A 14,333-nucleotide genomic window follows, 5' to 3' on the forward strand; every position below is an offset into this window, starting at 1 on the left:
TTAAATTCTATTTTTTTTTTTTTTTTAATTCCTGGTCCAAACCCTTTTAAACTTTTGCATTTTTAAACTATTACGGTAATTTTTTTTTTTTTCCCCCCCCCCCCCCCCCCCTTCCCCCAAAATGGAAGAGAAAGAAAAAATGAAACCAAGAGCAAAAACATTCTATTAATGATATAAAACGCATCAAGTATATAAAGGCATGATCACATCGAAACGGACGAATATTAATTACCCCTATTTCATTGATCGGGCAACTGTTTAATATTAGCTCCGCCTTATTCTCCTACGATTTCTTAAGAATGCTTGGAAAACTCCTCATTTCACTATTAATCTCACACATTTTGAGTTTTCACAATTCACCATTCACAAAGTTCCAATTTCATTTTAAATCAAGGAAAATTTTTATTAATCAAAAGACTAAGTATGTGTACAAATGCATGTAAAATGCGAGTATGCTCATCCTCGCAGGATTATTCATTGCGCCAATGTAAATGCTTTCACAGAGAAAAAAAAATCCCTTTCGCTGTTCCCTTTCGCAGAAACTCCAAACAGGATATGCTAAGTAGAAGTATTCGTCGCGTTGGTCGTCGTGGTATGGTGTAATTAGGGGAAAAAAAGACATCGTGATGTTGAAAAGGAGTGTTGAGGATGAGATAAGCACATTAGTGTGTGCGAGTGAAGGAGTGAGTGGGTTCAAGAGTGGCGAGCCGCTTACTTAGTTGATGGCGATGCGGCGGCTCTCGTGCTTCTTGGCCTTGGGCACGACGACAGTCAGGATGCCGTTGTCGAGCGAGGCCTTGACGTCCTCGTGGTCGACGCGGCTAGAGAAGGTGAAGGAGCGCGAGAAGTTGCCGACGCTGCGCTCGTAGACCCAATACTTGTGCTTGGGCTCGCCACTAGCGGCGTTCTCCTGCTTAGGGGTCTCGGTAGCTGTCGTAGCCGTGGTGGCAGGGGTATTCGCCACCGTGCTGTTGTCGTTGTCGGCCGCGCCCGCACCCTCCTCCTTCTCATCCTCAACAGTTGCCTGGAAGGACTTGTTGGAGCGGGTCTCTGCTTCTTCCTCGTTGTGAGGCTCGTTGGTGATGGCGCCGCTCATGGCGGCGTCACCGAGGAGTCCTGCAGGTGGGTTCCCGGCTGTGTAGGTGCGCTCGCTGTGGCCGCGGATCACGATGGTCTGCGGGTCGCTGAAGTCGATCTCCACGTTCTTCTTGTCGACACCTGGGAGCTCGCCGTGGAGCTCGTAGGTCTGCTCCGTCTCCTTCACGTCAAAGCGAGGAGTGAAGGTCTGGACTTGGCGGCGACCTTGGCGGGACGGGGAGTTGCCATTGCGGCTGTTGGGCTGGCAGAAGGTCTTGTCCCAGTCGTCGATGAAGCGGATCAGGCTACCGAAGTTGCCAAGATCGTTGTTGTTGTTGCTGTTGTGGACAGTGTAGAAGGGGTGGTGAGTGAAGACAGACATTTTGTTATCGGTTATTGGCGAGTTGTTGATCGAGTTGATGTAGAGAATTGTGTTTGAAGTTGTAGTGATATGAGTCTGTTGTTGCCGTTGCTTGCTTGCTTGCTTGCTGTTCTTGTTGTGTTCTGTTGAATGAAGGAAATCATCTCATCAGGTTCAAGAGCACGGTTATATAGATGAAGCCGTGTTTCTACCATCTTCACGAAACATCGAGACTTCTGGCTTTGAATAATCATATCGAAATGCCATCAGCATACAAGAAACGTGTGGACGTTTCTACGCAGTTCACCAAGCTTACGATGATGCCTGGTCGTCTCACGATGCTGCGTGGTGTTGCTGGAACGAACTAGAAGCTTCTACAACCTACCGGATTGGTCCATCATCCCCTGTCCGATACGATGGTTACTTACCGTAGATCAAGATGCACATAACACATTAACTATTAGCTAAGTGCAACCCGCCGAAATAAACTTATCTTGCGACTTTATTTCATTCAATCGAATCATTCATTATACACCGGTATTTGTTTGATCTCGATTGTTGGAAGGCGACGAGTTGCTGTTCAGGCTGTGAGGCAGGTACATGACTCAAGGTTGGTTGGTAGCTACTACCTACCGTACTTAGGTATCTAACTAAGTACCTACTGTACATATGTCCCTATGTAGTTAAGTTTGGCTAAGCCTTCGGTCATTCATCTTTGTCAGCATCCCATCCATAAACTAACTACCTAGGTACATACCTAGCTTTAGATTGTGGCTGGTGGTTATCTACAGTACATATTAGCGCCTTGATCAAGTACATAGTTATGTAGTAAGTAGGTAAGTAAGTACATATGTAGGTATTCTCTACCACTCGGACTTATCGGAGATCCTGGCTCTGACTGTCTACATTAGGCACTGACGGACTATGGCTCTCTCTCCTCTCTCCTCCTCTCTCCTCCTCTCTCCATGGCCAAGCGGTGCTAGGCAGCTTTACTTTGTTAGCTTCTTTTTGCTACCTAGTCGAAGGCTTGGTAGGGTCTAACATGCTAGGGCAGTATAGGGTCTGCTAGGGCCTCTTCTGAACCCCTCCAGTCTGCCTGCCTCCAGCCAAAAAGTCCAAGGGAAATTTGCTTGGCAGGGGACCCTTTGACGTCATAATGGCCATACCCAGCCTATCTCATCTTGCATGCTGTCGAACTGGCCGGACACGTCTGGTTCCTACCGAGAATCTGCCACTTGCGGGACACGTTCATGGGGAAAATACAAGGTTCCGTGTCGATCACAGCCGACTTCGTGGGATTTGGATATCTCGCTAGCCCGCGCGCGTTGCAGCCCAAGTGCCGTGCACCGTCACATGGTCCCTCGTCATCCCGCTGCGACGACCAGATGCTACTGTAATTACAAGCAGAGCTACACGCCGTGCAGCGCGCCAGGGACCCCCAAAAAGCCCCCAAACATACAGTACTTAGACACACCTACGTAATGGCCCTGCTAGCCCTACAATTCTTGAATCGAGTCGTCATTTTTCCCATCTCCAATGCCGCCCAATATGCTTTTCCATACATGGCCCATTATACCGCATACCCGCTGCACCCAGCCGCCCATGTACCGCCCATGTAATCATGTAATATGTAATGTAGGCCAAGGCGGTGCGCGCATGTGGAAACCCGATACAGGGAGCGCACTTTGCCATGTCCGAGTCGTATGATCGTTTGCTGCTATGACGTGGCTTCTTCGTGCCTATGATAGCTAAGACCGGGCGACTTTTAGGCCTCGCTTTGGTGCTACTGTAGGTGCAGCGTGGTAATAGTCTTCAAATGACGAATATACATAGTCGGCCGCCGGAAAGGCGGGCTGATGATGCTGATGACGATGCGTCGTGGAAATGCCGTCTGTCTGGAGAAAAATGCCATGCCGCATTCGACCTCACCTACAGCGTTGTGGCGATAATAGCTCCCTGCTTTCTAAGATTCGCCACCACGACGTGTCTAGAATCGCGACCCCACCCCGCCGTGTTTCGCCACGCCGTCCTCCGCAGCGCAGGGCTCGGGGGCTCGACTGTCACTCTATCATGATACCGCTGTCAGACACGGAGAAGAAACCGCTTGGGGGGGAGGAAATGGTTCGTGTATTCTAGTAAAAATTGTTTCACTGTAGCGTACGGCTATCCTCGACAACTCGGTGACCGGGCTGGCACATATCGGGGAATTTATCTAGTCGCGATACTTAAAAGGAATGTTAATTAGTAGGGCCTTTGTTCAACAACTAGGCGCTATCGACAAAACACAGCGGAACGCGGTGAGTACCCTGTAGATGACTGGCATCGCCAAGGCCATCCCGTAGATTTTGTCGATACCTTTCTTGCTTTCTTTTCTCCTTCGGGTCGATGGAAATTATTGGTGAGGAAACGGCTGTGGTGCTTGAGGGTATCCGGCAGCAATGCCCATCGTAGGCAAGGCTACTGGACTTTGAACCCGTGCAAACAGCCCGATGAGCTTCCTCCCCACGGTAGGTTCGAGTTCTGTCCCGTCTCGAGCGATCTTCACTTCGCGGTTCGAGTTCCAAGGGTTTCGTAGGCCACGCGTCTTGTAAAATGGGAGCCTCGTCGTCGAAAGCCACTCTAGCTTGAACGGCTTTCCCCAAGCTTTTTGTGCACCTTCTCCATCGTGCGCACTCCTAGCGCTTTCTGAATCCTCAGATACTGCGTCTGACCCGCCGTCAACCTCGTCTCGTTCCACTTCCCAGAATATCGTCCCTCGGGCTGAGTCGTCAATGATCCGTCCACGGGGGCACGCTGCAGTCGCTTGAGTGGGTATCGCCTTTGGTAAATCCATGTCGTTCGTAGCCTGTGCCCTAGGCGCAAATTCAATCGCTGCGGCGGGGTCGTCGTTGATTTGCGAAGTCATCTTGCCATATCCAAAATACTCGCCAGATTTATTGGCAGAGAATATAAGATAGACATTATCGGCGGCCTATTGTGTATACGTTGAGTTAAATGTTCGTTACTAAATATATATTAGCTTACTTACCCCAAACGCTTCGTTGAGTGCCTCCTCATTATGCGATTGAGTTGCCCATACGCCATTTTGAACGCTGAGCTCGAGATCCTCCACTGTCAAACTCTTCAAAATGAAGAATTTGTCTTTTTGTTGCGTCCCATTTGCATTGAATGTGCTCTTAGTATTCGCTCCAACTTCTTTCGTGGACGATAAATCAGCAGATTTACTAGGTGAGTCGGATGCAGTCGTTTCCGGTGATGCGGTTTGGGCGTTGGGTGATATAGCGGCTGGACCTGTTGGTGCAGTTTGGCCCGACGACCCCTCGACAGTGTTTTTCCGTAGTCGACTTACGAGTCTGATGGATTGAAATTTCGAGTCGTGTAGTTTTTGCTGAGCCGTGACGCAGCTTGTTTCGTCTTTAAAGTTGGCAAAGGCACAATTACTTTTCGAAATTAGAAAGAGAGACTCCAATCCGGCTGCCTCTTCGCAAATGTGATAAACCAAGCTCATTAGTTCTGTCTGCGGTGGGAGATTTCCAATCCATATCGCATGCCCTAAGGATCATGTTAACCAAACTCGGTTGGGTGGGACGTACGTCAAACTGACCACTTTGACGAGGCTTGCGCGGCGGACCACGAACAATACTCGGCCGATTTTTTGCCGATTCTGCGATACGCTGTCAATCAAAGGCTAGATGGGAAATTGGTTTCTGATTTAGTCCATACCCTCACTGGGTCCAAACCCTCCCAGGCCATCCATGTGGTTGTTGCCTTGTAAAGGCGACGATGCCCTTGGATCTCCGGAAGAGCCATCAGGCAAGTAGAATTGCAACTGAGCCAAGTGACTGTGTATTGGCGAAGTCTGTGCTGAGAATTGGCTTGAAGGGGGGTAGTAATATCCAGGAATCGGAACTTGGGACTGGTTCGCCATAATATTGGTATAGTACCCCAAACCCATACTACCCCGTAGCGATCCAAGCTGTTCATGGTGCTGAGTACTAGGAGTATTGAAGTACGGCTGAACCTGCTGATGCTGTGGGAGATAATATTGTTGGTTCGTAATCTGCGACATGTGCAGCTGATTGGGAAAGTGGACCATTTGTGGCATTAAGCCGGTGCCAGCAGGCGTGTATCGCTGATGTTGTTGCCCACTACTATATCCTTGTCGGTAGCCTGACTGTGGCAGCGCATTTGCCATTCCGCTCATATCGTACGGTCCCTGGCGGCCTGATCCTTGGGCAAGAGGTAGTTCGAGCTGGCTGGAGAAGGCATTCGACGGCGGAGCATATATTTGTTGGTATTGTCCCCGGAACGCATTGTTATCCGGTGGACTGACACTTTGTTGGTCGAGTGATGAATCGCCATCCAACTTTACTCCATGAGCAGCATCACTGGGTATTTCCGGATTCGCATAGTTGCCGCCAGAGGTTTCAGATGGCACATGGTCCCCCATTTCCAACGTAGTTATAAATGTACTTCGAAGATAGGGCTGTAAGGGATTCGTAGAGGGATCGAAGTCGAATAGTTTTTGACGACGCAACAGCTGGATGCTTTCCGACTTTTTGTTGGCTTAGTGGTATAGCGGAGGAGACGAAAGATATTGATAGACTCTTGCGACCTCAATGCCTGAGGAAACAATATTCCAACTAAATAGGCGCTTAACCGAGCAAAGGAGAATTTCGTGAAAAGAGTGTTCAAAAGAAGCCCCCTGGTAGTAAGGATGTTCTGTAATCCGTACTGAAAACCTCAGAATTTCCAAACGGCCTTTCCCGTTACTGTCTTATTCGGAGAACTCGACACTGCACAATGTACAGCTGCTTAAAGTAATGAGCTAAGCGAAGGAAAGGAAGTCTTTAAATTGATAACGGCGAGAGCCTTAGATTGTACAAACAAGGACGGAGGAAGAGTTGAGCTTTAGTGAATGGAGGGACGGTTGGGATTTTTCCCTCTTTACACGGGGGACAAGTAGTTAGAGATTCCCAATAAAATCAAAATATATAGTATGTAAGTCACCAAGAACGAAATAGGTCGAGAACTTGGCATACTGAAGAGTACTAGATATTAGGTGGTGTGGCTAGTTTGGTCGACCATGTGGCCCAATGTGATTTCTACAGCCCCAACCAGGGTATGTACTTGTACTGCAAGTACTCATGGGAAATCGAATAGGAAACACCATGGTGTAGCGACAATCTTTGCCTTTTTCTCCTGCAGTTATGCAGCAAGGACACGAGAGCAGGAGCATGAGACAGGCCGGGAAACTAAACAGGGCACAACCGCATCATTGTGGGTGGCCCCAGGCTATTAGGCCATCTTCTAGCACGTCGACTCGGAAGTGGTACGGAACTACAGAGTCTAGTGAAGTCCCGCTGGGACGCTACAGTAGGAAGGGTTTTGAGAGGGGGTTCTAGGAACCGTCATCGCGAAGGCAAAGAGGAGCTCCCGGGCCCCGTCTTGAACACATGCGCTGGAATGGGAAGGGTTGGATACCTGATATGGACCGAGAAGAAGTCCATGGTAGTTTCGGGAGTCAGTGGGCACAAACAAGCAACCAATGAACAGAGAAGCCGTCTGGGCAAAAGATGCGAAACGGGGATGGAGCCATAGGATTGCTTTCGCCTGTGTAGTGTCGGCGTCGGTTTTCGCCACCAAGTACGATCAAGTGCCAGCCCAGTATGGGCAGCTATTCGTGTTTCGGGGTTCGTAGAGAAGGGGACCCTCATTGGTCCTGTACTTCATGTCTCCCAATGCATTGCCCAACAAAAACCCTAATAAAACCGATACCTTTGTTTTTCCCAGGGCACACATATGAGGTCCCCTAGTCTGATAGGCGCCGGCCCAGCCACAAAGGGTCTAGACAGGTCTTTTTATCAAGTAGGCCGGTCGATCACGCTTATGGATTCCTGCCGTGTACATATGAAATCGTTAAGTCGCGCAGAGTCGCGCAAGGGGAGCCAAGTGACCCATCAAGTGCTATGGGTTAGAGGCTCTTGCTCGTAGCGATCTACCACAATGGGTGGCTAACCCCGGACAGAAATCCTGTTCCTGAATGAGCCCTACTCATCAATTTTCTGGCGGCTATTTAGCCCTACAACAGTAAGGAACCGAGACCCAAGGTTCAGGCACATCGGAGAATGCGCCATCATCTCGGCCGGGGCGGAGCGGAATTCGAGCACCGGGACACTTCCCAGAAGTTGGCTAAAGACTTGATGAATATCAATACGTGTTTCTATGGGGGCGCATCTATAAAGGCGTGCTTAGTGCCATGCCCGGCAAGTGCTTCATACAAAGCCCAGTCCTATGTAGGTCCGTAGTGTAAGTAGGCACAGATAGCAATGTCTATCGAATTCATTTGGTCACGTATATAGCACCGCTCGTTATTTGTGATATTTGATACAAATGTAGCCGAGGTTGAGTGGTGAACAAGGAATGTTGTGCGGTATTCGCGTCATTTGGTGATCGGCAGTCTAGCGCCGTAAAGTTGGGTATGATGAAATGTTTCCAGATGGTGTGGAGAGAGCCGCAATCGATTTCTGGTATCCAGAGGGGGAATTTGAGATCGGAGAAATAACGATTTCCCATACTCTCGACCTGTCGGTGGGCTAGGGCAGAATAGGGGACCGAGACGCCCCAGAACATTGGATAATTCGATGCGCTACCGGGCCACTAGTTGCGTGGCTTCTGATACGTGTGGACAACTTGTGCACTAGGTTCCTTGACCAGTCCTTGACGTAGTGTTGCGACCAGGTCACTGCCATGGCATGCCGTATCTGTAGTGTACCGCAAAAGACTCCATCCCATGACAGTATGGCGCGTCAGCGGCGTTCCAGGCAAGGATTGACCTACTTTGGCCCCTGTGCGGAAGATCGGTAGATGCACCACCTGCCACTCGTGTCGGTACTCTGCATGGTGTAGGTAGACGCAAGCGTGTGTCCAACCTTACTGAGTACATACGAGCACATTCGAGAGAATGGATAGACACCTATCTGCTGTATGTACTTACCAGGCGAGCCAGGCAGCGTAAGTGAGTTTTGAGGCTAGAGTTCGAGCACACCAGGATGCACCCTCGGCACCTAGCTAGGATGCTCGATGTTGCGTTGTTGTCAGCATAGCGTAATGCATTGCTAGTAACCGGCGATGGTGTCTCGCTCAGGGCCATACATAGTACAGTGCTCTGCGTGTCTAGGTATGTACGATGTATGTGTAGGTATACCTACCAGAACCTACCTACAGGTCTGCTACAGGCATGTAGGCAATGGAGGCTTTCTCGTATGTCTTCGTGCATGTCACATGATTCCGACGGCCGAGAACGAAGGTTTTGTACGATTGGACGAACCTGGTGAGACGAGACTCCCTAGGCGATTTGTCATCTGATGGTGTTCGTCTTAACAGAATCTGACTGTCTGCCCGCCAGATGTGACTGATCTTGGGAAACGGCCCAGCCACTGACGAATCTGGACGAGTTTCAAGAAGTGCCACAGCCGAGAGCTCCCTGGCGCGTGGTACATGTATCTGTAGGCACCGGAGCGTTGCGCGATGCGGTGGGGGCTGCGGAGAGCTTCGGTACCTAGGTTGGCAGTTCGGTAGGTTGGTCTCTGCTCACGCTTCGATCCGGTACGCCCAGATACGCTCTTCGGTGCTGTACAGAGCACAGAACGTTACCGCTCTCCCTTGGTCAGTCAGTACCTGGGCCAGTACCTGATGCCGTACAGTTAGGTACAGCCCGGGTAAGGTAACTCAGAATTGATCTTGGCGACGGTCCTCGAGCGTCTAGCCATCACTCTGCAGGAGGTACCATGCAGCGGGCGTGGCACAGACCGAAGTAGCATCATGTACAGGCGATCCCACAAAATCCCACAAAAGCAAGGATGTGGCAGCAGATGTGGGAGAAGAGGGAAAATGGGGTCTGATGGGGACTGATGGGGAGGCACCTGGGCAGGGCCGAGGAGGGCGAGGAGGGTAACAGCCACATCGTGGCAAATGATAGCCATCTCCTGCCCTCTCCTGCCCGAACGGTCAGGAATGGATGAGGCGCGACTCTGCGTGACCTTGCCACCGACATTTCGCCACTTCCAATCGCTGGCTCTGATTCGCGTCATTGTCCCATCACTGCCACTTGCGACTTGACAAGCTCTCCATAGCTGACCCGTCATAAGGGCCAAGACGATAGGTCCCTTTCACGGCCTTACGACGACCACTTACTGTATCAGGTTTTCACCAATATACATAGAGATCAGATGCAACTAGCCCTCCGTCCAGAGTCCGTCCTTGTACCTGGTGCGTCTGTTCCAAACTTGATACTGTAACCATCGTTCGTGACCCAATTTAGTGCCGGCAGTCTGGTATTATATCCCACCTACTCAACCTACCCCTTCCTACTTCGCTCATTGCCAACTGTGATTGAATCATCATCGCTTCACTATTCAATAAGGTTTCTCTGGCCTTTGGGTCGCAGTTCACGTCGTCTGGCAACCCCATGCACACGTAAGCTTAGCAACATTAGACCCGGAGCAAAAGCTCCGATAAGAGCGTGTTAAGCAGCTTCGCTGAGCAACTCGGATCGGTCTATACATAGTAAGTACGTGTACTATGTATCATAATGTATGTAGCGTCTGTCGTTAGGTAAGCCACGTTAAAATTGGCTTGGGGCCTTTGTGGGTAGCTATGAGCACTATGTAGATACATGTACCTAGCTATTATGCCGCTACACGGACATATACTAAACGCAGTATCGGCTGTTATCTACCCGTTCTTAGCTCTGGATTATCTTGGAACTTGTGGATTGGCCAATGCATTCGCTCTCGGTCTGTCTGCTGGTAACAACGTCGTCCTAAACTCGGTGATCTACAAGTATAGGAAACCCCCAGGCTTCGTCGTCAACAGTAATCAGGATGACGGCATATCGGCCTCGAAGATGTTTGCCAGAGTTTTGGAAGGAAATTGGTTGTTCTCGAATATCTCTATGTGTGGCATTGGTAATAGCCAACAGGACTGGCTATCTGTAAGACTGTCTTATAACTTCAATACTGTGTAGGTTCGTACCCTACAAGTATATCATGGTCCAGTTAAGTGCTCCAGAGACAGGCTACTCGGCTACTGTATCTCATCTGAGCATGGGCATCTACTATGTACATGTACAGTACAGTGCACCAAGCTCACTCCGTCCCCATCACCACGTCATAGCTACTCTGCCTGATTCTAAGAGCTCAATTCTACTTAATATCAATCCGACGACCCGCTTCACAAGCAAACAGAGATCAACGGGCTTTGGTTAAACTCTAGCTGAACTCTACGTACATAACAAGTGCACTGTTGGGCCGGTAGAGGCTGGTAGAGACCCCTGTCTATTCACTTGCTCACTGAGTAAGTAGGTAATTATACACTATCTTGAGGACATTAAAAACATCCCACAAATTATGATTAATTTCGTATCTCCCTGCTTACTCAACTTTGGTGGTAAGCTTAGCGGAGCTCTCATCAGTGTTACTATGTCGAGACTATCTATGCCAGCTGATCTGAAATTAATGGACTTCCATTGCGAATATTGATCGTTCTAGATGGGCTATCCCGATACTTCCCCGCAATGAAGGATATGTAAATCTATATTCATGTACGCTAAGGGCGTCGATTAGACTCTTGCGAAAAAGGAACCTCCAAACCCCCTACCTACACGTAGCAATGCTGACCTAGGTACGATTTTCATATGCTTAAGGGTGTTATGAGGATCTATTTACTCGGGCACAATTGTAAGCCGCGGCCCTCTGAGAAGGAACCTTGTTGATTGGAGGCGAAAGCTAAAAACTTTCGACAGAATGTTCATCATGTTTCATTAGTGTCGATTCAAAGCTCCATCTTCAACATGACTAGATGGCGAAACTCCAGATTCTCAGATGACCTGTAGACAAGTATTTCTAAAATGTCTAAAACCAAGCTTTGGCGTCAGTCGAACTTTGATTGTGATCACTATAATTTAGTCATATTACATGAGTTAGGTGTTTGAGATTGTAGGAATTTGTGGATACACCGGTATTGACTTCAAACACAAGACATCACTGACGGTTGTTAGTTTCTTGGCCAGTGATCTAGTTCATTTCTTATACCAATATCTTAATATGAAAATGATAACAATAATTACGCACTGGGTTGAAAAACAATGAAGGCAGAGATGAAAAAGAAAAGTGAAAGAAGGATAAAACGAAATTTCCTGGACCGGTACTCTGTAATATGCTCGGTATGAGGGTCGAACTCATAGCCTTCGCGTGACATGATACATATTCTGTATCATTGTGTTAGTGCGACGCTGTAACCAACTGAAAGTGGCCAAAAAGTGGAAGCGTTGTAGAATCACTTGATGCAAACATATGTACTCCACGCTTCTATATACCTAGCAAGCGTGCGTCTCGTTGTTCCCATTGCGTTCCGGTACTCAGTGTTGCCACATGGTCTCATGGAGGATGATGCCCCGCAAACTGTGCGCCGGGAAAACAGACTTACGATGTCTGGGCGTGGAAGCACGGCCTACACGTCCCCCGTATTGTGAGCCAAGTGATGTTGGAAGGGTCTAGACGGCACCATTCGAGATAGCGCTTCGTTCGAGGAGGACGACTAGGTCATGGCGCGAAGGCTCTGTGCTGAGATATTCCATCATAACTGCGACTTAGGCATACGCATTTCATTCGAGGTAGGACTCGCTATTAGGAGACGATGTCAACAAATATAAGCTGAGCGTAAGTAATCATGTCACGAGCAAAATAGCGTATGAAGATTAGTCTGCTGACAGCCGTAAACATTGTATAGCGAGTGTTATCCCATGCTGTGTTCTGATTTCTCTGCGAGCATGTGTGGCGCAGTAGGCTGCGATGCCTCTAGACACGATCTACACTACCATCAATACATATATCTGCCCGAGAGTTATTGGTTCACATGCCATTATAGGTATAAGCGGATGGACTTCGCTTGCAACTCCCATAGTGATGATACCGAGATGAGATGGCATGCTAATCTGCTGGTGATAAAACAAAGATCGTCATCAAGATTACCAAGAAAGGAGATACTCTCTAATGCCTAGTGACATGGTAGGCTTATAGTTAGCATTACGACGTTGCAAAAGCAGTGTTCAATGTCTTGATATTTCGGTAGTAAGCTATCATCGTTTTATTTCATTTCCTCAATGCCCGAAGTGTCCGGGATTTGAAGAGCTAACAATGTATACAACGCAAAGCTCGGGACAGTTGAATTGAAAAGGTTGATATTTCTGGAGTTTATGACCTCAGCCTAACATTATGTTAGGCTTGTGTTCAAATAAATTGGATGTACTGATGTAAAACGGCATGCCTCACAAGGACAAATTTCAGTACCAACCAAGATATGTTAAGCAAAATACCAAAGCAGCAATCGCGGACGCATTTTGTAGCCCTGCCTTACAACAATTCAATAAAGATGTTTACCACAGGCAACTGTATTCGGAATCTCGTAGAATTAACAGATGCGCCCAGTTGGAATCTATCTTGTAATCTCGCTAAAGTCAAGCAAGTGACATGATCTTAGAGGGGGGCCAGAACCTCAAAGTTTGTCGTCGAGGTGCACCTTTAGGACGCAATGATAGCCTTCTGGTTTCGCATACTTCGATATAGTACGCATGACCTTACCCCGTGCGACCAACCAAGTCTTGCTAACGCAGTCCGCCATAATCGCTTAATCCCTCTTCAATGGCAAAAGTCTCTCCTCGATACCGTCTTTGGTAATAATCATCATTTGCAAACCATCACCAACCTCGATGTGTCGTTCCACAGCCGAATCAAAGGCATCCTTGACAAGCACCTCGACCTCATCGCGGGGTAGAGGTACACGTTCACGCTCCTGCAGTTCATGGCCGATACCACTGCCAGGGATGTACTGGTTCTTAAAGTTGACTTGGTTGTCAAGGAAGGGCATAATAAGGGAAGCAGCTGCTCCGCCAGCACGGCACTGCTCACGCTCATAGCTGCCAACGGGGTCGTATGAGTAGACGGCACCCGTGCCATCCTCATCGATACCGCCGAGGATGGCGTGGACATAGTATGGGAAGAAGCGTTTTGAGTAAAGGATGGTGGAGAGCCGCTTTGCGCATGCCGAGACACTCATAGGCTTTCCGTGTCGGTACCGGTACATCTTACAGACGGCATCTAGCCTCTCCTTCAAGGCCTCGCCGTCTGCAGCGAAGCCCACTACCGACAGCAGGATGTTGGCGTCATCCTGTGATGATGTAGAGCCTCCAATCTTGAACACCTTTGGTGCGTATCGTGTGTTGATGCTGTACCCTGATGTTAGACGGGTGTCGCCGGCTATGATAGCGAAGTCGGCACCAGCAATGGCAAGTGTCGAACCACCGTTATCGGTATATCTGCAGTGATAGCAACAACGTTAGTTCCAAGCTTGTTTCAATTTCCCACTAGATCTAGTGCACTCCTTACGGGTTGAAGCGGTGTTCCCGAAGACCATCGACAGTATCTTTGGGGACTTCGGCAAACGAGTAGTTGGGTCCGTTGAGGACGGGGTTCTGGCTGAACATGGCCATGGTGACAGAGTTGGAAGGCCTCTCGCTTTCGGCTGCGTATTATTTCGGGCTTCGGAGATTCTGAGTATTATCGCACAGCGGTTGGATGCTGCCAGTGGTGTTGCAGATAAGTCGATGATGGCTGGCGGGTTATGGTGGTGGTGAATGGTGATGTCGCTGGATGTTGGAGCTTTCTAGGTAGCTCTAACGCACGCGTACAGCTTGCAGCCTTGTTGGAGGCACCTGCCGCACCTATGCACCTGCTGCACCTACCAAGAGCCATCCCTCATTAGCGGGTCTGCAATGGAAGTCGCAGGGGAGAGCTCTGTATGACTAAGCCTTCCTGCCTGCCCAAGTGGGCATCTG

General features: G+C 49.0%; 3 protein-coding genes across 3 annotated transcripts; all 3 read right to left on the reverse strand.

The window, feature by feature from the left end:
* Nucleotides 1-123: 123 nt before the first annotated feature.
* On the reverse strand, nucleotides 124-1,583 carry F5B22DRAFT_592094 (30 kDa heat shock protein). The gene has a single exon (XM_047973889.1). It carries the CDS (start codon nucleotides 1,457-1,459, stop codon nucleotides 716-718), a length of 744 nt encoding a protein of 247 aa, XP_047834508.1. The 5' UTR covers nucleotides 1,460-1,583; the 3' UTR covers nucleotides 124-715.
* A 2,088-nt stretch (nucleotides 1,584-3,671) lies between these two features.
* F5B22DRAFT_417796 (uncharacterized protein) lies at nucleotides 3,672-6,206 on the reverse strand. The gene is made up of 4 exons (XM_047971605.1): nucleotides 5,162-6,206; nucleotides 5,043-5,102; nucleotides 4,467-4,990; nucleotides 3,672-4,409 (listed from the first exon to the last, which is right to left on the reverse strand). Exons 1-4 carry the CDS (start codon nucleotides 5,886-5,888, stop codon nucleotides 3,831-3,833), a joined length of 1,890 nt encoding a protein of 629 aa, XP_047834509.1. The 5' UTR covers nucleotides 5,889-6,206; the 3' UTR covers nucleotides 3,672-3,830.
* Nucleotides 6,207-13,049: 6,843 nt separating this feature from the next.
* Nucleotides 13,050-14,253, reverse strand: F5B22DRAFT_417892 (N-terminal nucleophile aminohydrolase). The gene is made up of 2 exons (XM_047971606.1): nucleotides 13,885-14,253; nucleotides 13,050-13,814 (listed from the first exon to the last, which is right to left on the reverse strand). Exons 1-2 carry the CDS (start codon nucleotides 13,986-13,988, stop codon nucleotides 13,127-13,129), a joined length of 792 nt encoding a protein of 263 aa, XP_047834510.1. The 5' UTR covers nucleotides 13,989-14,253; the 3' UTR covers nucleotides 13,050-13,126.
* Nucleotides 14,254-14,333: the final 80 nt, after the last annotated feature.

The sequence above is a fragment of the Xylaria bambusicola genome, assembly GCF_022495145.1.
Source record: "Xylaria bambusicola strain CBS 139988 unplaced genomic scaffold F5B22scaffold_5, whole genome shotgun sequence".
Taxonomy (NCBI): Eukaryota; Fungi; Ascomycota; class Sordariomycetes; order Xylariales; family Xylariaceae; genus Xylaria; species Xylaria bambusicola.